Source organism: Harpegnathos saltator, unplaced genomic scaffold (genome assembly GCF_003227715.2).
Source record: "Harpegnathos saltator strain DR-91 unplaced genomic scaffold, Hsal_v8.6 scaffold758, whole genome shotgun sequence".
Classification (NCBI taxonomy): domain Eukaryota; kingdom Metazoa; phylum Arthropoda; class Insecta; order Hymenoptera; family Formicidae; genus Harpegnathos; species Harpegnathos saltator.
Genome location: NW_020230602.1, coordinates 1 through 25,773, shown reverse-complemented (window position 1 = coordinate 25,773; position 25,773 = coordinate 1). Strand labels below are relative to the sequence as shown.

Genomic DNA, 25,773 nt, shown 5'->3' with positions numbered 1-25,773 from the left:
AACTAAAAAATGTTTCACTAAAATCTTTAAATTTTCAGTCTCTTCTTTCCTATCTTATTGTATTAATAACAAAATGATTTTCTTCTATATATGCTGCAGCAACTTGATATGCTTATGAAAACTAGTAGTTTCTATTGTTTAACTAAATAAATACTTAGCTCTTAAATTAATCTGCAAATGCAATATGGTACGAATATTTTACTTATATAGAGGATATATATTATTACCTGTACTCTATACATCTATATTGTAACAATGAGAAATCTCAAAAAGTAATACAAAAGATATTTACATATATAAGAACTTATTTTTATATAAGATTTTATAATTTTGTATATCAATGTATATTTAAATTAGAATATAGAAATCTATTCAAATGTTTGCAAATAACTAATATTTCATATCATATAATTTTAAAGAAATATGCCTTATATTTATGTAATATCTTTTATACCATTGTAATAGATTGATAGAAGTAAGCAATTCAGATAAACCTGAAGAATATAATGTATCAACTTCTTTAAAAGTCCAGAAGTCTTGAAGCCTGTCATTGTATTTATACACAATATAAAGAAACTTATTATATCATTTGATATCCATTTCTCTTGATAAATTGGTTTTAATACCATCTAATTTATCTAAAATAGACTGCATTGAAACACGCCTTTTGTTGTAACTTTTTGTAACTTTAGATCCAAAAACCTTCTGTGCTTTTGCGTGTCTTTTTCTTAACTTAGAAGCAGTAGGTTCAGTTTTGAACAGTAACATTCTCTTGAATCTTTTTGCACTCATATATTTTGAATTGCCACTTGTGTCATCATTCTCTTCATAAATTGTCTCAAGATTATTTGGTTTTCTTTTTATGTTTTTATCTAAATAGTATTCCTTAATGTTTTCTTCTAAACTGCTTCGGTTTAACATCCGCTTTTTTGGTCTGAGGCTACATCTTATATATGCAAGCATATAACATTAAAAAAATTATAACATAAACATATATCATAATTCAATCCTAAAATATATTACCTTCGATTAGAAACTTCTGTAGAAACAAGTTTAGGTATTCTTTTTCTAAGTATCCTCTTAGTCTCTGTAGGTGATGGGCACTTAGTACCGACACTGAGCATTTCTAAGCTAGCTATAACTTCACTAGTACTTTCTAAGTCTACAGGAATTCTAGAGAACAAAAAAGTTTCTGAATTTTTACAAATGACTCTAATACATGTAATGGTTCTGCAAAGTTATAAATTGTATGAAAATTTATATATAACATATATAAAACACATACAATTATAAGACTTACTTTAACATAATTTCATATTTAATTTGTTTTCTTATTAAGCTTTGACAATAAGTAGAGACTTACACATTTTCTGCTTGTCTCTCCTCCATTTAAGAATGTCAAAAACGCTTTGTAAAATATTTATGAAAAGATATCGAATATCCTGGTAGTGTCCTATATTTCGATATAATTATTTTTTTAGTTATAAAAACTTATCTTGTTTAGTAAATGATTTCATAAAATATTGATATTACAAGCAAAAACTCTTCGTCAAAATTGTAGGACGTCCTTAACGACGCTTTGAACAGAAATTAGCGTACATATACACAGAATAACATCACATCGAAAAGGAAAGTATTAAGTTAGGTATTCATGAAAAAGTTACTAGGGAACTTTGAGTCATGGAAACAGACTTTTCCTCAAAACTCGACTCTTGTTCTACAATCTAAAGCCAGCGGCACACGGTGCTTGTTTCGTGCTGGATTACTTGCTGGATGAAAATACTGTATTATGATTGGTATATTTCCGAAGATGGATGGAAATGCACCAATCAGAACGCAGTATTTTCATCCAGCAAGCAATTTAGCACGAAACAAGCACAGTGTGCCGCTGACTTTAGTCATAACACATAAGAAAATAAATCAATCAAAATCTTCCAATCTATAAATAAAGGAATTCCGATTGGTTTATTTTCTTATATTTTATAACCAAGAGGTTTTCTACTAAGCAATTACTGGGCACCAGTATGTACGAATCACCACGACGACATTCCTTATTTGGAGTCTAAAGGCTCGTCTACATTAGCTGTAAGAGTAAGGGCAAGAGCACAGGCTTTTGCATTACACATAATACATAACGCATAAGGCTAATATTACATGTGTCGTACAACAAGCTTTTTGGATACATTGATTGGCGTATGCAGAGCAATCCTAGAAATATTCTGTTTGTTAACCAATCAATGTATTCGAAAAGATTGTCGTACGATAAATGTAATATTAGCCTAATAGAATAAACCAATTAGTTTTCTTCATTTCCCTCCTCAAGATAGAAATGAAGAACTCTGATTGGTTGATTCTCTGCGTTGTGTATTATGCGTTATGCAAAAGTCTGTGCTCTGGCCCTTAAGGTCTATCCAGACAAACTTGCATAAGCGCGTAACGCATATGCATAAGGAAATTGACCAATTATGATCCGTGTAGAAAAAAAATATTTTTTGTATTAAACATACAATTAGTCAATTTCCTTATGCATATGCGTTACGCACTTATGCAAGTTTGTCTGGATAGGTCTTTAGGCTGTAAGGTTGCAAGACACGAAATGAAATATTTTCATTCGCTGACAGCTTAAGGCTCGTCTACATTAGCTGTAACGTAAGCTGTCAGCGAATGAAAATATTTCATTTCGTATCTTGCAACCTTACAGCCTTACTTGAAAGGTCATTCTACAATACGTGTCGTAAGTTGTAAGCCGTAAGAACTGACCAATTATAGCCGATTATTTTTGTAATAATTGACTATGATTCCCCAATTCTTACGACTTACAACTTACGACACGTATTGTAGAATGACCTTTAAGGTCATTCTACGTGTCATCAATATGTGTCAGTCGATTTTTCTTCGATCGTAAAGAGAACAATCGATCGTGATTGGTCAATTTGCCTACTGCATATTACTACAACCTCATTGTAGAATGACCTTTATACCTCGTCTACAATAGAAGTCGTAGAGTCGTAAGTCGTAGAAATTGACCAATCATAATCTGGTAAATAATCTGGTAATCTGGTAAAAAAGAGAAAAATAATCGACCGCGATTAGTCAATTTGTACGACTTACGACTCTATGACTTCTATTGTAGACGAGGTATTACAACTAATGTAGACGAGCCTTTATGCGTTATGTATTATGGCTGTGTTCCAAAATTCACTGTCAGTACTGAAAATATATAGTTTGTGTCACGTAAACTATAACTTTTCAGCGCTGGCAGTGAATTTTGGAACACGGTCTATGTGTTAAGCCAGCGGCACACGGTGCTTGTTTTCGTGCTGGATTGCTTGCTGGATGAAAATACTGCATTCTGATTGGTACATTTCCGAAGATGAATGGAAATGCCAATCAGAACGCAGTATTTTCATCCAGCAAGCAATCCAGCACAAAAACAAGCATTGTGTGCCGCTGGCTTTATGTAAAAGCCTGTGCTCTTGCCCATAGGCTGTGTTCCAAAATTCACTGCCTGTATTGACATGTATCGTTTATGTCACATATACTATAGATTTTCAGTGCTGGCAGTGAATATCGGAACGCAGCTTTAGTATATGATAATACACGAAGAAAAATAGAATTTCATTTTGTTGATTTTGTTGCAAACAATAAGCAGTATTAGTTAATCATGTTTTCTCTCAGCTTTATTTTTTTGTGAATTTATAAAAAATTATATATAATTGAAAAAAATGAAGAAAGAAAAAACAGCTGATAACAGCCGCCCTTTTAAATTATAAGTATTTTTAGAAATAACATTGATGAAGTAAAATAAAACGAAATGTGGATATTTCAAAACACATAATTTAATCTCTTTTTGTTTTTACAAAGTAATACAAGTAAATTAAGCCTCCAACAATAAAATTGCATTAAAAATACATCTGTTATATATTCTTGGTTAATTATTATGAATACTTCTTGAGAGATGTAATGTATAATATAAATAGATATATATATATATACACATTCATATACATATATATAATTTTATAATTGTACACTTTACATTTTTTGACATTCTCAATTTGGCCCCTGGATTTTTGCCGTATTGATTATAATCTGACATTTTATAAACATTTTATTTTCTGTTAGTTTCTGTTAAAATAATTAACAATTTATATTTTACAGCTCATCAAATATTAAGTTTAGCTGGAATAAGTTTCCTAAGAAAAAGTATTATTGTAAGTAACATTAACTTATTTTATTAAAAATAGGTTTAAATTGTTTTAAATTTATCTTTGGTATTGTTTTATATAGGGTTGTGTTGAATTAACTATTATACCATTACGAGATACATTAAGGCTGATAAAGCTTAATGCCAAACAATGCAGGATATACAGAGTATGCTTAAATGATACATATGAAGCTCCTTTTCAATATTTTGATCCATTTTTGGATATTTGCCAAGGAGATAGTAAACAGTAAGAAATTTTGTTTTTCTATAGCATATATTTCAGTGATATCAAAGAATATTAATTAAATTTTTTATAGACGTTCCCTGGAATTCTTTTCAAATATGCATTTAGCAGCTGCTCAGAAAGTTGATCCTGATAACAATGCTGGGGAACTGGTAGTTCAGATACCACCAGATGCAGCACATTTAGTTGCGGAAGGACGAGGACTGAGGATTAGTATTGAATTTTCTTTAGAGCAACCACAAGGTGGTGTACATTTTGTAGTTCCAAATTGTGAGGGCACTTTAGCTGAAGTAAGCTTATCTTGATATCATTAAAATATTAGTATATACACTTCTCTTTACTATTACACTCTAATAATCTTTTTTAGAGAGGTGCACATATGTATACATATAGTTATGAAAACTCATCAAGACTATGGTTTCCATGTGTGGATAGTTTTGCTGAACCATGTACCTGGAAATTGGAATTTACTGTTGATGACTCAATGACTGCAGTTTCCTGTGGAGATTTAATTGAAGTTGTTTACACACCTGACATGCGCAGGAAAACATTTCATTATGTGCTTAATACTCCAGCTTGTGCTCCAAACATTGCGTTGGCAGTTGGGTAAATAATTATATAGAAGCTGATTAACACTTATTTATATAATGAACTAATACAAATCTATTTCTTCTTTTTATAGACCTTTTGAAATTTTTGTGGATCCTTACATGCATGAAGTGACTCATTTCTGCCTGCCTCAACTTCTACCATCTTTGAAAGTATCTGCAAAATACATGCATGAAGCTTTTGAATTTTATGAGGAAACTTTGTCAAATCGATATCCATATTCTTGTTACAAACAAGTCTTTGTTGATGAAGTAGATGACGACATCAATGTTTATGCTACTATGAGTATTTTAAAGTAGGTCTAAAATATGCAGTATCTAAATTATATGGTATTTCTTTATATACTTTATACATTTGAAATTTACTGATAATTGCTTGTTTATTACAGCACAAATTTATTACATTCTACCGCGATCATAGATCAGGTATACATCACAAAAAAAGCAATGGCACAGGCAATCGCGGAACAATTTTTCGGATGCTTCATATCTATGCAAAATTGGTCAGATACATGGCTACCCAAAGGTATCTCTACTTATTTAACAGGATTGTATGCTAAAAAGTGCTTTGGCAACAATGAATATAGACAATGGATTCAATCTGTGAGTATTCATAACACCTGTTATTTTTTATGATCCTATTTCTTAATTATTTCAATTTCTTTCCCTTTTTTAGGAATTGCAAGAAGTTGTAAAATACGAAGAACAGTTTGGTGGTATAATATTAGATCCATCTCAACCACCAGCTCCATTACCCATTGCAGCTAATACCCCGGCTCCTGCACCCCGTGCTCCTGACCCAGGATTCTATTTTCCCATTAGAAATTTGCACACAATGTCACCACAATACATTAAAGTTCTCCGCAAAAAGGCACACCTAGTTATTAGAATGCTAGAACACAGAATTGGCCAAGAATTGTTGCTTCAAGTAAATATATATACTTTTTATCTCTTTTTCTTCTTAAACATGCAATTACATGGATTAAAAGTTATACCAATATATATTTTATCCGATCGATAGGTTTTCAACAAGCAGCTCTCTTTAGCAGCTAATGCTGCACAACAAAAAATTGATTCTGGCTTATGGTCACACATGTTAATTAGCACAAATGTATTCACTAAGGCAATTTTTACTGTGACGGGTAAAGATATGGCAGTCTTTATAGATCAATGGGTGAGAACAGGAGGACATGCAAAATTTACGTTAAGTTTTGTATTTAACAGGAAAAGGTACTTCTTTTATTTATATATAATTACAATTCTATTAACATACAGTTTATAAGAATGATGATATATATTACAGGAACACGGTAGAATTAGAAATTAAACAAGATACCACACATCAAAGAGGGATTAGAAAATATGTTGGTACATTGTTGGTCAATATTCAAGAATTAGATGGTACTTTTAAGCACACATTACAAATCGAAGGTACACTGGCTAAAGCGGACATAACATGTCACAGTAAAAGTCGTAGAAATAAAAAGAAGAAAATCCCATTATGCACTGGTGAAGAGGTGGACATGGATCTTTCTGCTATGGAGTAAGATACCGATTTGATCATAAACTTTACAATAGTTGCAAATGTATTATAAGGATCCTTCCCTTCATATTCCTTTTTTGTATTTATTTTTTTCTTTTTTTATTAATAGCGATTCACCAGTATTATGGATCAGACTGGATCCTGAAATGACACTCATGCGTGCCGTACAAATAGAACAACCTGATTATCAATGGCAGTATCAATTGAGACATGAGAGAGACGTTACAGCACAATTAGAAGCGATCGAAGCTCTACAAAATCATTCAACGCCTGCTACACGATTAGCATTAACCGACACGATTGAAAATGAGCACTGCTACTACAAAGTTAGACTTCGTGCTGCGCACTGTTTAACAAAGGTGAGTTATCGCTGAATATTTATTTAATTTTATGTGTATATGTATTTTATATATATTATATATTTTTATAGGTAGCTAATGCTATGGTGGCAACATGGGCTGGTCCACCAGCAATGATGGCCATATTTAGAAAATTATTCGGATCGGCGTCGTGTCGACGAATTATTAAGCAAAATAACTTTTCAAATTTTCAACATTATTTCCTGCAAAAGGTCGATATTAATATGTCATATCGTATTTCATTTCATGATATCTTTTTTCTAAACTTTCAAACTTATTATAGACTATACCAGTTGCAATGGCAGGATTACGAAATGCCCACGGTATTTGTCCACCAGAAGTTTTAGCCTTCTTAATGGATCTCTTCAAGTACAACGATAATAGTAAAAATAGATATTCCGACAATTACTATAGAGCCGCACTAATAGAAGCTTTAGGCGCTACTGTTACGCCAGTTATCAGTGTGCAACAAGGGTATGATATAATTTTAATTTACAAGATAATTATTATAATCTAATAAAGATTAACGTTTTACACTTGTTGTTGTAGGACCGCTATTACAGCCGAATCTTTATCAATCGACACTAAAGCTATTTTAGAGGAAGTGACAAGAAACCTGAATTTAGAAAAATTGTTGCCTTGTTACAAATATACCGTTAGTGTAGCTTGTCTTAAAGTTATACGAATCCTCCAAAAGTTTGGTCATCTTCCGAGCAATCCTAATCTTTTTAGAGCATATGCGGCGTATGGACAATTTATAGGTAATATTTCGGATAAAGTTAATATTTTAAATTATTTGATGATATTAATATTCTTTTTTATAATTATGTGCTGGAATTTTCAAATCATTTGGTCGGCCTTTTTTAGATATTCGAATCGCAGCTTTAGAAGCGTTAGTTGATTTCACTCGCGTAGACGGTAAATGGGAAGATTTAGAATTTCTCTTGGATATGGCGGAAATGGATCCACATCCCGGTGTACGTCATAGACTTGTGAGGTTAATGGTGGAGAATCCACCATTCGAAAAAGCACATAAACATCGCTTGGATAAACCAGATTTAGTCGACCGTATATGGAATTTAATCAAGTATGTTATTCTTACAATCTTCTATGAAAATCGTTCTCTTTTAATGTAACAGACGATAAACATGCATATATATTACTTTTAGTGGCATGTTGTCACATGATGCAAAATTACGCTGTGATTTAGTGGATTTGTACTATACTTTGTATGGTACAAAAACTCCTTTTTGTTTTCCTGAACTCGCGATGCTCACGAAACCTAGGAAGGCGGGTCCACCAAATAGTCCAGAACGTGAAGTAAGATTATAGACTACATCTATTACACAATTATAAAATGCTTTCATAATATATCTCTCTATAGAATCATAAATTTTTTTTTTAGGTAAAAGTTGTACCCATGCAACACGTCAGACATGAGCCAATTGATGAAGTCGAAAATGTAGCTGTTTCGAACAGAAAGAGACCATCCCCAAATGTTGATCCTCTGGTTCCATCGAATCCAGTGGAATATGGGCCAGAAGTAAAACGACCAAAACCAACGACTAATGTATGTATAACATATTCTTAGTTATTTTTCTCTTATTAAATATATGTAATAAGTACTATTGTTACTTGTAGCAGGATGAGCGGGGAATTTCAGTATCCGGGGAAGGAAAAGTAAAATCCGAATATTACAGTGATAATTCAGCATCCTTGCCTGGCATCATGGGAACTCCGGGTCCGGTGGGCTTTGAACCAGGAATGTTTAAAAAAGAAGCGGACGAACATAAACCGAAAAATGATTCCACCAATAAGGTAGATGAGGTTTATTATACGGTAGAAGATGTCTGTGTAATTTATATAATATGTAATATTTAAAAAATTGATATATCAATGTATTTCACACAGAATAAGAAGAAGAAGAAAGATAAGAAGAAGCATAAACATAAACACAAGCACAAACATGATCATAAACACACTAAGGACAAGGAAAAGAAAGAAAAAGATAAAGGTAAAGATAAGGAAAAGGATAAAAGCAAAGATAAGGATTCGTCATCATTAAAAATCAAGGATGAAACTCTTAGTTCCGCTAGTTCCAGTCAAAGTCCGGATGCAACAGTCACCAGTGAATTTCTTTTTCCTTGAGAACTTTTGCTATTAATATATATGTATCAACATTTTTTATTATAATCACTATTTATATTTTGTATAATTTTTATATGTAAAATTTAACACTACCTACCATCATCACTAGTAAAAAGTCTATTGATAGACTTTTGTAAAATATTAAAATATATTACATCAAATCTATGTGTAAATGACTTATCATATATACATATACATGTTATATATTTTTAAGATTAATTGCAGATATGATAATATAATAACATGAATATGAATATAACATGAAATGACAATATAATAAATATAAAAATGTATATTAATAAAATCTTATAAATAACTAAATTATAGGTGTGCAAAAATCGAACGTATCAATAAATCAACTTTAAAACAGGTATGATAAAAGTTCATATTTTTTTTCATAAGTACGTAAATACTGTAATAATTTATTATTATGACTAACTAAAAGCAAATGTACATTAATCTAAAGTTTGAACGAACATTTCATTCTTTTGTGTAATTTTTTGGGTATTTTCACATAAAATGATTCGATTATTTATTCAATCACCAGTTCCGTTAACGACAGTAGAGACGCGCTCATATTTGAATGACCGTTGCACGTTAACTAGGATGGCGTCTGTGGTGTTGCGGCAATTTCGAAGGGACGTAGCGAGTTTTGAAAATTTTGACAACGACGTCGAGCATGGCAGATAATCAGCAGAGTCGATTCGAGAAGTCCCTCGGATTACTGACTACTCGCTTCGTTACTTTACTGCAGAAAGCAAAGGACGGCGTGCTAGATTTGAAAGTCGTGAGTATTTGTTTCTGCCAAGAGGGTTAGAGAAAGTTAACCTGTATCCATACTAAGGTTAAGTTATCGCGGGCGTACACGCCATTTCTCGGTTGCGGGAATTTTGAAAGAAGTGCACGTCCAGGGGATCGTGCGCTACTGCTTAACGATCCTCGCCGCGTCGTAAGTGCTTCGTCCATTCGGTAAAACTTGACGTCGATTCGCAACGTAGTCAATGCGTTACGGTATTTCAACACGTAACACGTAATCTCACCTAACCTATAAGCGAAAATGTCTTGTTTTTTCAATTGATAAAGCATTTTTATGTATTTAAAAACATATTGTAGGCTGCAGATATCTTGGAAGTTAGGCAAAAGCGACGAATCTATGATATCACAAATGTCCTTGAGGGTATCGGCCTTATAGAAAAGAAGAGTAAAAACAGCATTCAATGGAAGTAGGTTTTGCTTTTATCTTCTACAAAGCACTGTTTTTGCACTATTATATTTCATATTACCATAGTTGAGTCTATTTTTCTCCATGTATATACTGACTTTCTAAACTACGATTGAAGGGGTGCAGGACCTGGTTGCAACACTCAGGAGGTTGGTGACAAGCTGATCGACCTAAAGGACGAGATCAGAAAATTGGAAGATCATGAACATCTACTGGACACGCACATGCAGTGGATTCAGCAGAGTATAAAGAATATAGAGAATGATGTGATAAATAGGAAGTATGCATATATCACTTACGAGGATGTAAAAGAGAATTTTCAAGAACAATTTGTACTAGGAATTCAAGCTCCTTCTGATACAGAATTAACAGTACCAAATATTTCAAAGGTATTTGAAAAAAATATCTGAACTATTCAATATGCACATTGATTTTATATTGTATACATTATATTTCACAAATTAAAATACAGGATAATGCTGTATTAAATTACAACATGCACTTGAAGAGTAATTCAGGTGAAATCAAGGTGTATACAATCCAACCTGAGTTAGCTAAAACTTATGATAATAAAGTATTAGAGATGCGATTACAAGAGGAATCTAAAGGCATAAAGCGGATGAGTGAAGAGGATGAAAAGAAAGAAGAAGTTATTGTCAAACCAAAGAGGAAAGTTGGCAGGTAGGTGATAATTTATTTCATTTACAAATGCACTTTTTTTCTCTTACTCTTCCCCTTGCTCTAACCGTCATCAGAAATTGTGAAATAAAATTTCTGGTCTGCACAGAGCAAATAGCAATTGCAGATTTTGTTGTGGGATGAATAGTTATCAGAGTATGAATCTATTCGTTTGGTATAAAATGCACATTAATATGGTATATCTGCTTTTTGAATCTTTATACATAATGACATAAAAGTAAATCGAATGTAATTAAACTATTAGGCCACCAAAAAGCAGCACTAAGCCAGATCCAGTATTATCCGACGACGAGGAAGAAGAAGATGCAGAAATAATAGAAGCTAAAATAATACTGCGTGATGTAAACACTACAGGTAAATGTCCTTTGGAGCGTAAGTTTTTATTTCTTTATACAATGTAATATTTATATTAAATTTATTCTAAATATTTTGTGCGATATGTAAAATTGATAAATCATTAAATATTTTATTACAGATAATTTTCAAAATGATGTAGAGTTGCTTGAACAACTTTATTCTGATTGTAAGTTAAATTTTATATATATTCTTATGCACTTAAAAAAGTAATTTCTCTTTCTTTCTATTTGACATTTGAATTTCATTTGCAGTTTGTGGACCATTAGTAAGACTCAGTCCACCACCAGGAGAAAGAGATTATCAATTTAATCTTAGTGAGAATGAAGGTATATGTGATTTGTTTGACATTGCAACGCAATGAGTGTTGGTTTAGTATAGCATTTTGATTTATACAACGGACCGTGCCAACATTAAACAGTGCGAAATTTGGGCATCTACTGAAATTGGCATTAAGGAGAATTTGTGCACATAATTTTAAAGAGTTGAGTGGGAATTGCAATCATTGAGAGAGAATATACAATATTTTTTTATTAAAAATTTGAGAAAAGCTTAAGATGCAACATTGTAAAAATGTACCTTTGTACAACAAATGTTTTGGCTGCTGTCCTTGTTTTGTACAGTGGTGGATGTAGGATATGAAAAGTTTTCAGGACGTCTTTTTATATACGTATTAGAAAAGAAATGACCTTTGTAACTTTAGGATCACTATGCAAGCTTGCTTTATGATACATAAAAATTAATGATGTAGATACATATAATTATATATTTCAAATATAATTATACATTTACGGGGCGAATTATCAATATCGTGATTAACAAATTACGATTCTATGTTACATACAAGACAAGAAGCTGGTTATAATATATATACATGTACATACAAAGGAAATCTAGTGATTTTTATAATTAGCGCAATAAATTGTCATAAAGTAAGCTTTTCTCTAATGTTGAACTTTTGTAAGAATTTACCTACAAGTGTCGGCGTCTTAGGCAGAAATTATATTATGTATCATCGTGCATGTATTCTGCATCTTAAGATATTTTATTGTAATTGTATGTACACACAGTCTCCTATTTACCACCACAGCCAGTTACTATTGACAATACATCTATCTATTCATATTTATGTACAGTATATTTTCCTTATCGCAGAACAATATAAAAGATCGTTGAATCAGTTATATACGTTAAATGATTCACGTATGTCTCACGTTTTAATTGTTTCCTGAATATGTAGGAAAGTTTCTCTCTCTACAGAAAAGTAAATTCTACTGCATATTTTATTTCTCTATTGTATGCTGTATATAATTAATACTTAAATAAAATCAAAATATTTCTAGTATTTCTTCCTCTTTAATATCTGCAAGTATACAAGATAACTTAAGTTGGTTCATATTTTGTAAGTATTCGCATTTATTGTTTAATTAATTTACAATGATCGGTAATGGTTACCGATGTTACCGAGCGATCATCGTCAATCCGCATATTACCAGGAAGATGCATAGTCTACTAATTGCACAACGTGAAGAGCAAATGGTGACCAAGGACAGATAAGAATGGATCAATCGGTTTCGTCATCGTCATACAGTCTCAGCGTGAGGGTTCGTCGACGTAAAAAGAGTCAGTCATCACGTCACGCGCTTAAGTGGGTATATTGTTGGTTAGCCACCGAATACGTATGCACAACGCTGCAGTCTGTCGAAAGCTGTGTTATAGTTCGCTGCATGTCACGAAGTGTCTTTACTTAGCGCCTATCGTTCTGATGACAGTAACCAAAGGTAATAAATCACGTATATTTACAGAAAAACGCTAATGACGTAATGTTATTTATGTACCCGTGATGTAGATCAGAACTTTTGATATGGATAAAGAACAGGTTTTAAAAAAGCAAATTTACTGTGAAATAACTCGAGATGAAAATTTAAAGAAAAGGAATTAACAATTATATGTGTTTCGAAAGAGATTATCTGTTTTATGTCATACTGATTGAATGATGGTAATCCCATCATGATTTAATTTTCAATTAACATATAGTCGAGATAAGTGCTTGCTTCTCTATAAAATCGCGAATCTTTTTAGGATACGTACGCACGCGCGGTTTCAGCGCGTGCATGCGTCACTTTAATGTTGGTCAAAACGTGCTGTGTTGATATAAAAAGTATTTTTTTTTGTTTTGTAACAGAGGCATAGAAATGCGCATTGTGTTTGTGAAATTCCGTGAAATCACGCAGAAATATCCGATAGTTCGTGGTATGGTATCCTACGCAGCCATATGGCCAGCTGGTTGTCTGTTGCAACAAAAAATCACAGGCAGAAAGGAGTTAAATTACATGGAGGCAGTGCGATTTAGTTTGTATGGTAGTTTTTACGTAGCACCTACATTATATTGCTGGCTTAGATTTGCGTCTTATCTTTGGCCAAAAACTAATTTGAAATCTGCAATCACCAAGGTATGTTTAAAGAAGAGAAATTTTAATAATTTATACCATTTAACATTGCTATATAAATTTTATTTTAACTATATATTTATATAAATATGATTACAAGGAAACTATTAACAATTAATAATTAAATAAATATAATAATTATAGGCTCTAGTTGAACAAGTCACATATAGTCCTGCAGCTATGTGTTCCTTTTTTTTTGGCATGAATTTTCTTGAATTAAAGCCAGTTTCGGAATGTATTGAGGAGGTCAAAATTAAATTCTGGCCAACATACAAGGTATTTTTCTGTGATATATCTAAGATACATTAGTCATTGTTGAAGTGAAGGCATTAATGAGAGATTGTTTCTTTTACAGGTTGCTATTTGTATATGGCCAATTCTACAAACTGTTAACTTTGTTTTAATTCCAGAGAGGAATCGTGTTGTATATGTCAGTGTTTGTAGCTTGGTTTGGACAACTTTTCTTGCATATATGAAAACACTACAAGCCAAACGAGAGCAAAAAAAGCTAGTAGAAATCAATAATGTTAATTCTAACATTATATCAGAACATAAAATACAAACCAGTGAAAGAAGCCTGCAAATTTCTCTTCTACGATAAAAGTCATAGGAAATTTGAAATGTTGTTAGATTAATTTATTTATACATTAGGATTGAAAATTATCTAGGACTGAAAATTATATTTCTATTTTATTACATATAAAACAATTCTTGGTATCTATGATACAATCCAAAAGTACAAATTTTGATATAATTTGATACTTAGGTATAATTTATATGTTAATATGACAGTTGAACAATAAACAAATATTGAAACATTGATGTTATAAATTGAAAATTGAAAATAGTTTTAAATATTTCTAAATAAAAATTTATCATGGTTGACAATAAAATGCTTGTTATTGTAAAATAAAAATTGTATATAAATAAAATAGTTTAGCATTATTTTCTCTAAATATATAAACGTGTTAATCCTTTCAGTTTTGATCACCTATAGAAGGTGAACAAACTTATATGTGCTTACAAAAAAATGTAAAAACAAAAAATTAAGTTTAGAATTAAATAAGCACCATTTCTCATTTAACTCTATATAATTTAACAATAAGTAACAATAATATAAATATAATATACTTCAAAAGTAAAAATTTTGGGTTTTAAAATGTTTTCTAGACCATTTCATTATTGTCATTTTTACTGAAGTAAAGAATGTTGAGTTTAACCTATGTTTAATTCAACAGAAACTATCACTAGCTGTTATAGACTAGTACTGCTTAAAAAACAGAAATAATGTTGAGTTGTATGTGTGTGTGTATGTGTGTACTAATGAAGATAGCAGCTCGCAGCGGAGACTTTAGAACTAATTTGCAGTATTATACCACCGATGAGATACTACTAGGTGCGCAACTAATTTCCGGGTTTTTTTAATCAATGAAAAATGGAAAATTTCAAGAGAAATACAAAAAATGATTTGTTCAAAGTATCGTCCCTCGCTAGCTACACATTTTTGCTATCTCTCTGGCAATACATGAATACCGCGACGATAAAACGATGCGTCTTTGGACCGAAACCATTCATCCAACCAATTTTGCACTTCTTTGAAATTGGCCAAGTGTTGCCCAGCCAAGCCATGCGCCATCGACCGGAACAAGTGATAATCGGAAGGGGCCAGGTCTGGCGAATACGGCGGGTGCGGTAGCAGATCCCCCCATTTCAGCGTTTTGATGGTGTCCTGGACGATGGAAGTGCGATGGCACGGAGCATCGTCGTGCTGCATTATCACTCGTTCGTGTCTCGTGTCCCATTCTGGCCGTTTTTCGAACAATGCATGATTCAAATTGATCAGTTGTTGTCGGTAGCGATGCCCATCGACAGTTTCGTCCGGTTTCAGCAGCTCATAGTACACGATTCCTTTCTGGTCCCACCAAACGCAGAGCATTGTCTTTTTTCCGAAGCGATCTGGCCGTGCTGTCGATGTTGATGCTTCGCCAGGTGAAAGTCACGATTTTTTGCGTTGGGGATTCTCGAAATATATCCACTTCCCATCGCCAGTAACAATTCGATGCAGGAAACTCTTTCATGCCGCAAAAGCAAAATTTCGGAAGTGGCTCTTCGATTTTCCATCTGTCTCTCAGTCAACTCATACGGCACCCATTTTCCTTCCTATTGAATTTTTCCCATGGCATGTAAACGTTTGGAAATACCTTGACGAGTCATGTTTAATGCCTCCGCAAGTTGATCTTGTGTTTGCGTATCATCTTCATCCAATAACGCTTGCAGATCGGTATCCTCAATTGTTTTGGTCTTCCGGAGCGCTCCTTGTCCTCAGTGTCGAAATCGCCACTTCTGAAGCGTTTAAACCAATCTTCACAGGTATTATTTTTAATTTATTGTGACAATTAGACTTTATTTTTATCAGCTGGATTTTTAAATTAGTTCTAAGATCTCCGCTATAAGTCGCTTTCATTCTTATTAAAGATGGAGTACAATTCAACAACAGAACAATTGATCATTTGGAATAATCGACTGTGGCTGGTTAATTTGCTTATGGCTAATGATTAACGGGTTACTATAGAATAAATAAAATTTTTTTAATATATATATAAATAAAGTAAAAAAATAATAATAAAAATAATTTAAAAATAAGACAAACATAAAAGTCCCATACCATTTTGCGAGATTCGCAATAATGATCGAGTTATTAATGACAGAAATCTGAGGAATAAAAGCGCGCCGACATAAAAGATTCGAAAAGCGTTGCAGCTGCTCGGGGCAGCGATCATGAATCTTTTCCCTAGCGTGAACTAATAAAAAGTGAAAGACTTCTGTAAATCAGTGAAAAATGAAAAATTTTATATGAATTTATGAAAATCGAAACATTTCACACGACAATTGAGTCGTTCAACATGGCAGTTGCGCGTTCTGGATAATTCAATGAATACCAAAGAAATCAAAATGATCAAAATAATAATGTCCGTCGATAGTCCGAAGGATATTACGTGACACGCAAAATCCGTTTGATATAATATCCAAAGAAAATGTTTCAAAATATATATGTACAGATAATATAAACCTTATGCACCGACGAGATATATTACAAAGACTGATGACCTTACGGGATTTAGCGTACCAGAGAAATTTCCCTGGTAAGGCACCCGGGCGAAAGAGTCTCGCATTTAGCGTAGTAAAATTTAATGGGAACTAATACTTTTCAATCCTTTTCTTCGGATCAAAAAGATTCAGAATTCAGACATATTCAAAATGTCAATACTTTTTAATACGTTTCAATTCGATATTTTATACAGGGAAGCAGGACGAAGGAAATGAGATGCGGGCAACGATACATCATGCGTCTCCAGACGTGTCAAATCGTTTATTATAGAGGAGACTTTGATACGGCAACATGTATTCGAAAATTTAATCGTCCCATGGACCACTTATATATAATAAAAAAAAAAATTAACGCGGATAAATGAACGATTTGTATCAATTTCTCCTTTTCTTATAGAACAATGAAAGAGTAAATCAGTATCGAAAATCGAATACCGATTAATACCATAAATCAGTGTCAGAAAATTGTCCAATAACAATTTGTTCTCATTTTTCAGGTAGTTACCGCTGTAATTTATACAACAAATTAACTCGGTTAAACGAACCATTCGTACAAATTTTTCTTCTCTTATAAAGAAATGAGAGAATAAATCAGTACCGAAAATCGAAGACCGTTCAATATCTAATTTTTTCATCAAATTAACGTGGATAAACAAACGATTTGTATCAATCTTTTTTTCCTTTATAGAGAAATCAAAGACTAAATTAGTACCGAAAATCAAAGACTAAATCAGTACCGGATATTGATCAATACTATAAATCAGCGTTAGAAAATTATCTAAGTGCAATGACAAGTTGTTTTCATCTTGCAGGTACTTACCCCACTAATTTACTCAACAAATTAAGTCGGATAAAAGAAAGATTCGTATCAATTTTTATGCTCTTATAAAGAAATTAGAGAAATAGTCAGTACCGAAAATTGAAAACCGATCAATGTTTAATTTATTCATCAAATTAACGCGGGTAAATGAATGATTCGTATGAATTTTTTTTTCTTATAGAGAAATGGAAGAGTAAATCAATACCGAAAACCGAATATTGATTAATATTATAAATCAGTGTCAGAAAATTGTCCAAGTGCAATGACAATTTGTTCTCATTTCTCAGGTACTTACCACTCTAATTTACTCAACAAATTAACTCGATTAAACGAACGATCCGTATCAATTTTTCTTTTCTTATAAAGAAATGACAGAATAAATCAGTACCGAAAACCGAAGACCGATCAATACCTAATTTTTTCATCAAATTAACGCGGATAAATGTACGATTCGTATTAATTTTCTGTTTTCTTATAGAGAAATGAAAGAGTAAATCAGTATCGAAAATCGAATATCGATTAATATCATAAATCAGTGTCAAAAAATTGCCCACGTGCAATGATAATTTGTTCTTATTTTTCAGGTACTTACCCTTCTAATCTTATTCAACAAATTAACTCGGATAAACGAACGATTCGTATCAATTTTGTCTTATAAAAAAATGAGAAAATAAATCAATACCGAAAACCGAAGACTGATCAATACGTAATTTTTCCATCAAATTAACGCGGATAAATGAACGATTCGTATTAATTTTCTGTTTTCTTATAGAGAAATGAAAGAGTAAATCAATACCGAAAATCGAATATCGATTAATACCGTAAATCAGTGTCAGAGAATTGTCCAAGTGCAATGACAATTTGTTCTTATTTTTCAGGTACTTACCCCTTTAATTTACTTAACAAATTAACTCTTTTAAACGAACGATCCGTATCAATTTTTCTTTTCTTATAAAGAAATGAGAGAATAAATCAGTACCGAAAACCGAAGACCGATCAATACGTAATTTTTCCATCAAATTAACGCGGATAAATGAACGATTCGTATTAATTTTCTGTTTTCTTATAGAGAAATGAAAGAGTAAATCAGTACTGAAAATCGAATATCGATTAATACCGTAAATCAGTGTCAGAGAATTGTCCAAGTGCAATGACAATTTGTTCTTATTTTTCAGGTACTTACCCCTCTAATTTACTTAACAAATTAACTCTGTTAAACGAACGATCCGTATCAATTTTTCTTCTCTTATAAAGAAATGAGAGAATAAATCAGTACCGAAAACCGAAGACTGATCAATACCATAAATCAATGTCGAGAAAATTGTCAAAGTGCAATGACAATTTGTTCTCATTTTTCAGGTACTTACCCCTCTAATTTACTCAACAAATTAACTGGGTTAAACGACCGGTCCGTATCAATTTTTCTTTTCTTATAAAGAAATGAGAGAATAAATCAGTACCGAAAACCGGAGACCGATCAATACCTAATTTTTTCATCAAATTAACGCAGATAAATGAACGATTCGTATTAATTTTCTGTTTTCTTATAGAGATATGAAAGAGTAACTCAGTACCGAAAATCGAATATCGATTAATACCGTAAATCAGTGTCAGAGAATTGTCCAAGTGCAATGACAATTTGTTCTTATTTTTCAGGTACTTACCCCTTTAATTTACTTAACAAATTAACTGTGTTAAACGAACGATCCGTATCAATTTTTCTTTTCTTATAAAGAAATGAGAGATTAAATCAGTACCGAAAACCGAAGACCGATCAATACGTAATTTTTCCATCAAATTAACGCGGATAAATGAACGATTCGTATTAATTTTTTGTTTTCATATAGAGAAATGAAAGAGTAAATCAGTATCGAAAATCGAATATCGATTAATACCGTAAATCAGTGTCAGAGAATTGTCCAAGTGCAATGACAATTTGTTCTTATTTTTCAGGTACTTACCCCTCTAATTTACTTAACAAATTAACTCTGTTAAATGAACGATCCGTATCAATTTTTCTTCTCTTATAAAGAAATGAGAGAATAAATCAGTACCGAAAACCGAAGACCGATCAATACGTAATTTTTCCATCAAACAAACGCGGATAAATGAACGATTCGTATTAATTTTCTGTTTTCTTATAGAGAAGTGAAAGAGTAAATCAGTACCGAAAATCGAATATCGATTAATACCGTAAATCAATGTCAGAAAATTGTCCATGTGCAATGACAATTTGTTCTCATGTTTCGGGTGTTTATCTTTCTAATTTACTCAACAAATTAACTCGAATAAACGATTGCTTCGTATCAATTTTTCTTGTCTTATAGAGAAATGATAGAATAAATCAGTACCGAAAATTGAAGACCGATCAATATTTAATTTATTCATCAAATTAACGCGGATATATGAACGAGTCGTATCAATTTTGTTTTCTTGTAGAGGAATGAAAGAGTAAATCAGTACTGAAAATCGAATATCGATCAATACCATAAATCAGTGTCAGAAGATTGTCCAAGTGCAATGACAATTCGTTCTCATTCCCGAGTCTTTCCCGAGTCGAAATATTAATTCTACATTGATCCTGCAAATTGCATCCAATTTGAAAAATCATTGCAGAATATCTAGATGCGCAATAGTGAACAAGCTTTGTCTTACCTGAACGTTACATCTGGCTACTCTCGCAGTCTCGCCCATGATGAGTCTTCAACAGCGACGTATTCCGCAGTTATTTAATACTCGTTTATCTCGATAATATATATGTACTTAATCCTTATATTCTTAATTTAAATGAGCAATTTTTGTTGATATTGATTATATATTTGCTTAACAGCGCAAGAAAGAGAACAAAGATAAACACGTAAATAGAACTGTCTTTGTTAGAACTGCGCGTGAGATAAATATATAAGGATTAAATAATCATATAAGAATTAGAGGAAATGGGAGATGAAAAACACTTTTTATTCTCATCATTCTTAAAGTTCTTTTTTCTTTTTTCTTCTCTTTTTTTTCTTTCCTTTTTTCTAATGAGAATGATGAGAATTGTAGCTCTCAAAAGAGCTGAAGCTGCAAAAAGACAACGGTTATGTCTAATAATGCTGTTTCACTACTAGAGATTTTAATTCTGATTCGGTACAATAAGAAAGATAAACAAGAATGAGAAACGGACATTCTAGCAGATTCTAAAGGGAAACAGCAATCTGAGCATTATTAGACGAATAAAAATCAATACTTGTAAAATTTATATCAGATTCTAAGATCATTATTCATAGTTTTTTAAATTATGTGCAATTTTTCATTGAGAACATTTTTACAAATACATAATTACAAATAACATATTATTAATTATGTTATTTTACAAATAACATAATTACAAATTTGTATTCATAAACCTTAGCTTGCTTTAGCAACCTTGCTTGAATAGATATTCATATTTTATGAGAAAAGAAAAGTAGAACTCATGTTACGTGAAATTAGTTTAACGAATAATCAAATTTCAAGCTATTTTTCAGATGATAAACTATGAATGCTGATCTAATTTCGACTCGGGTATGTCCTTACTTCGAATAAGGTCCGTTAAAATCAGAAAAATCTTGCGTAATAATAATGACTCGAGATACCTCGAATACCATATATGATGTATCGCTGTCCACGTCTCTCGGCGCGCTCCAAGTCTTCTCTGCATCCTGACTTCTCGATCCGACGTCCTCCTTTTGGTTACTCCGTCGCAGCACCCCCGGATACTCCATCGTAGCACTGGCGACGACACTGACTCTAGCTCTAACACTCGCGCAAGTAAGATTCGGACAAAGAAACGCGTATTAACCGATACGACTACCGACACTCGTACTCTGCGTCGCGGAATGCGCGTCGTTCGTCGGCCCGAGGCGCAATGTCCTTTCCGCAATCACGGAGTCATGTATAAGCGTATGAAAACAAACAATCGGGAAGGCACGGTTACCCCCCACTTTGCCGATCAGTGTTGATGCCTGCGTCGTCCGTTAGCTGAAAATGAAAACAACTCGTATTTTCAAAGCATGCCTGTGAGAGATTCGCTTCAAACTTCGTAATATTTTACGTCTGTCCCAAGAATCATATTACGCCGAATTTAAACCGTCTCTATTGACATGCGAATTTTGTCTCGTTCTTATTAAATGTTAGATTATCCGCTGCGGACAATAAGTCTTCTACTTTTCATCTAATATTCAATGATAATAAATAACATTTAATTGCATTCGTTTGACATTTTTTATTTCGAAAATAAAAAAATATATACCAGGGTGAGATTTCACCCATAACAACATCAACGTGATTTTCTTTGATGCTTTTTTTAAAAGTTCAAATATTTCGTCGACTCGCGGGATATTTATAATTGGAGTCTCGTCGCGTTAATTAACATGTGCTCCTCCGAGAGGATCGAATGCTCACCGACGGTCACTGTCAGTGCCACGAGCGAATGTCCGGAGCGGACGGGATGCCGAATTGAGAAGCAGGACGCGGGCAACGATACATCATGCGTCTCCAGACGTATCAAATCGATAATTATACAGGAGACTTTAATACGGCAACATGTATGTAGAGGATTTAATATTTAATATGTACTTTTATTTTCCCTGCTACCCCTCACCGCTCTTTTTAGACCTTCGGGCATAGTCTGGCATAAAGATAGTAACTATGGTTGCAGCACGGACATAAACCGCCTGAAAGTGGATGTAGCACGGACTTCCACCACATGCAGATTATACAACCAAGATGTAAAAGTGGATGTAGCATCGTAGCTCTCCTCTCAAAATGGATGCATATGGCGCCCATTTCCAGTGCTAAAAATCGCCGAAAACGCCGTGTTGGCCGCTCTCGGCTTCCTCTCTGGTTTCACTACGAAGATTAAAGTTTTCCAACCTTTCTCCGTTGATATCTCCGCTTCTATTGGGAGTAGAGTCGTCCATGTAGTCGAAAATGTAGGGTTTTGAGAGGGCTTTAATTTGGTGCAAGAGCCAGGCCTGAATTTCTAACCGTTTAGGAGATATCGAAGATTAAAGTTTTCCAGCCTTTCTCCGTTGATATCCAGCCTTCCTCCGTCGATATCTCCGCTTCTACTGGGAGTAGAGAGTCGTCCATGTAGTCGAAAATGTAGGGTTTTGAGAGGGCTTTAATTTGGTGCCAGAGCCAGGCCTGTATCTCTAACCGTTTAGGAGATATCGAAGGTTAAAGTTTTCCAACCTTTCTCCGTCGATATCCAGCCTTCCTCCGTCGATATCTCCGCTTCTACTGGGAGTAGAGAGTCGTCCATGTAGTCCAAAATGTAGGGTTTTGAAAGGGCTTTAATTTGGTACCAGTCCGAAGCCTGTATCTCTAACCGTTTAGGAGATATCGAAGGTTAAAGTTTTCCAGCCTTTCTCCGTCGATATCCAGCCTTCATCCGTCGATATCTCCGCTTCTACTGGGAGTAGAGAGTCGTCCATGTAGTCCAAAATGTAGGGTTTTGAAAGGGCTTTAATTTGGTACCAGTCCGAAGCCTGTATCTCTAACCGTTTAGGAGATATCGAAGGTTAAAGTTTCCAGCCTTTCTCTATCGATATCCAGCCTTCATCCGTCGATATCTCCGCTTCTACTGGGAGTAGAGAGTCGTCCATGTAGTCCAAAATGTAGGGTTTTGAAAGGGCTTTAATTTGGTACCAGTCCGAAGCCTGTATCTCTAACCGTTTAGGAGATATCGAAGGTTAAAGTTTTCCAACTTTCTCCGTCGATATCTCCGCTTCCACTGGGAGTAGAGAGTCGTCCATGTAGTCCAAAATGTAGGGTTTTGAAAGGGCTTTAATTTGGTACCGTCCGAAGCCTGTATCTCTAACCGTTTAGGAGATATCGAAGGTTAAAGTTTTCCAGCCTTTCTCTATCGATATCCAGCCTTCATCCGTCGATATCTCCGCTTCTACTGGGAGTAGAGAGTCGTCCATGTAGTCCAAAATGTAGGGTTTTGAAAGGGCTTTAATTTGGTACCTGTCCGAAGCCTGTATCTCTAACCGTTTAGGAGATATCGAAGGTTAAAGTTTTCCAGCCTTTCTCTATCGATATCCAGCCTTCATCCGTCGATATCTCCGCTTCTACTGGGAGTAGAGAGTCGTCCATGTAGTGCAAAATGTAGGGTTTTGAAAGGGCTTTAATTTGGTACCTGTCCGAAGCCTGTATCTCTAACCGTTTAGGAGATATCGAAGGTTAAAGTTTTCCAACCTTTCTCCGTCGATATCTCCGCTTCTACTGGGAGTAGAGAGTCGTCCATGTAGTGCAAAATGTAGGGTTTTGAAAGGGCTTTAATTTGGTACCTGTCCGAAGCCTGTATCTCTAACCGTTTAGGAGATATCGAAGGTTAAAGTTTTCCAACCTTTCTCCGTCGATATCTCCGCTTCTACTGGGAGTAGAGAGTCGTCCATGTAGTGCAAAATGTAGGGTTTTGAAAGGGCTTTAATTTGGTACCTGTCCGAAGCCTGTATCTCTAACCGTTTAGGAGATATCGAAGGTTAAAGTTTTCCAACCTTTCTCCGTCGATATCCAGTCTTCATCCGTCGATATCTCCGCTTCTACTGGGAGTAGAGAGTCGTCCATGTAGTCCAAAATGTAGGGTTTTGAAAGGGCTTTAATTTGGTACCTGTCCGAAGCCTGTATCTCTAACCGTTTAGGAGATATCGAAGGTTAAAGTTTTCCAACCTTTCTCCGTCGATATCCAGTCTTCATCCGTCGATATCTCCGCTTCTACTGGGAGTAGAGAGTCGTCCATGTAGTGCAAAATGTAGGGTTTTGAAAGGGCTTTAATTTGGTACCTGTCCGAAGCCTGTATCTCTAACCGTTTAGGAGATATCGAAGGTTAAAGTTTTCCAACCTTTCTCCGTCGATATCCAGTCTTCATCCGTCGATATCTCCGCTTCTATGGGAGTAGAGAGTCGTCCATGTAGTCCAAAATGTAGGGTTTTGAAAGGGCTTTAATTTGGTACCTGTCCGAAGCCTGTATCTCTAACCGTTTAGGAGATATCGAAGGTTAAAGTTTTCCAACCTTTCTCCGTCGATATCCAGTCTTCATCCGTCGATATCTCCGCTTCTACTGGGAGTAGAGAGTCGTCCATGTAGTCCAAAATGTAGGGTTTTGAAAGGGCTTTAATTTGGTACCTGTCCGAAGCCTGTATCTCTAACCGTTTAGGAGATATCGAAGGTTAAAGTTTTCTAACCTTTCTCCGTCGATATCCAGCCTTCATTCGTCGATATCTCCGCTTCTATTGGGAGTAGAGGGTCGCCCATTGTAGTCCAAAATGTAGGGTTTTTGAAAGGGCTTTAATTTGGTACCTGTCCGAAGCCTGTATCTCTAACCGTTTAGGAGATATCGAAGGTTAAAGTTTTCTAACCTTTCTCCGTCGATATCCAGCCTTCATCCGTCGATATCTCCGCTTCTATTGGGAGTAGAGGGTCGTCCATTGTAGTCCAAAATGTAGGGTTTTGAAAGGGCTTTAATTTGGTACCTGTCCGAAGCCTGTATCTCTAACCGTTTAGGAGATATCGAAGGTTAAAGTTTTCGAACCTTTCTCCGTCGATATCCAGCCTTCATCGTCGATATCTCCGCTTCTATTGGGAGTAGAGGGTCGTCCATGTAGTCCAAAATGTAGGGTTTGAAAGGGCTTTAATTTGGTACCTGTCCGAAGGCCTGTATCTCTAACCGTTTAGGAGATATCGAAGGTTAAAGTTTTCCAACCTTTCTCCGTCATATCCAGCCTTCATCCGTCGATATCTCCGCTTCTACTGGAGTAGAGAGTCGTCCATGTAGTCCAAAATGTAGGGTTTTGAAAGGGCTTTAATTTGGTACCTGTCCGAAGCCTGTATCTCTAACCGTTTAGGAGATATCGAAGGTTAAAGTTTTCTAACCTTTCTCCGTCGATATCCAGCCTTCATCCGTCGATATCTCCGCTTCTACTGGGAGTAGAGGTCGTCCATGTAGTCCAAAATGTAGGGTTTTGAAAGGGCTTTAATTTGA

The 25,773-nt window shown here is 34.2% G+C and overlaps 4 protein-coding genes across 5 annotated transcripts; 3 read left to right on the top strand and 1 right to left on the bottom strand.

The window, feature by feature from the left end:
- Positions 1 to 355: 355 nt before the first annotated feature.
- On the bottom strand, positions 356 to 1,594 carry LOC105183609 (uncharacterized). 2 transcript variants are annotated; one of them, XM_011141865.3, is made up of 4 exons: positions 1,534 to 1,594; positions 1,364 to 1,453; positions 1,024 to 1,173; positions 356 to 946 (listed from the first exon to the last, which is right to left on the bottom strand). In XM_011141865.3, exons 2-4 carry the CDS (start codon positions 1,387 to 1,389, stop codon positions 586 to 588), a joined length of 537 nt encoding a protein of 178 aa, XP_011140167.1. In that variant the 5' UTR covers positions 1,390 to 1,453; positions 1,534 to 1,594; the 3' UTR covers positions 356 to 585. The 2 variants fall into 2 exon arrangements, with proteins under 2 accessions (XP_011140167.1, XP_011140166.1); XM_011141864.3 differs by having other exon boundaries at positions 1,364 to 1,594.
- A 2,563-nt stretch (positions 1,595 to 4,157) lies between these two features.
- Taf2 (TATA-box binding protein associated factor 2) lies at positions 4,158 to 9,109 on the top strand (the record flags this gene model as incomplete). Its single annotated transcript, XM_025306178.1, has 18 exons — positions 4,158 to 4,214; positions 4,291 to 4,454; positions 4,525 to 4,741; positions 4,819 to 5,057; positions 5,134 to 5,355; positions 5,449 to 5,662; positions 5,736 to 5,987; positions 6,081 to 6,289; positions 6,363 to 6,602; positions 6,712 to 6,961; positions 7,033 to 7,173; positions 7,245 to 7,435; positions 7,511 to 7,722; positions 7,829 to 8,048; positions 8,131 to 8,281; positions 8,367 to 8,531; positions 8,603 to 8,779; positions 8,873 to 9,109. Coding segments are annotated over 18 exons (3,558 nt in total), but the record flags the coding sequence as incomplete, so codon positions are not given.
- Positions 9,110 to 9,459: 350 nt separating this feature from the next.
- LOC105183607 (transcription factor E2F4) lies at positions 9,460 to 12,568 on the top strand. The gene is made up of 8 exons (XM_011141861.3): positions 9,460 to 9,479; positions 9,657 to 9,896; positions 10,223 to 10,332; positions 10,450 to 10,720; positions 10,804 to 11,012; positions 11,275 to 11,384; positions 11,506 to 11,553; positions 11,639 to 12,568. Exons 2-8 carry the CDS (start codon positions 9,789 to 9,791, stop codon positions 11,746 to 11,748), a joined length of 966 nt encoding a protein of 321 aa, XP_011140163.1. The 5' UTR covers positions 9,460 to 9,479; positions 9,657 to 9,788; the 3' UTR covers positions 11,749 to 12,568.
- A 394-nt stretch (positions 12,569 to 12,962) lies between these two features.
- LOC105183606 (mpv17-like protein) lies at positions 12,963 to 14,528 on the top strand. The gene is made up of 4 exons (XM_011141860.3): positions 12,963 to 13,165; positions 13,570 to 13,837; positions 13,979 to 14,110; positions 14,190 to 14,528. The coding sequence occupies exons 2-4, from the start codon at positions 13,580 to 13,582 to the stop codon at positions 14,433 to 14,435; spliced, it is 636 nt and encodes a 211-aa protein (XP_011140162.1). The 5' UTR covers positions 12,963 to 13,165; positions 13,570 to 13,579; the 3' UTR covers positions 14,436 to 14,528.
- Positions 14,529 to 25,773: the final 11,245 nt, after the last annotated feature.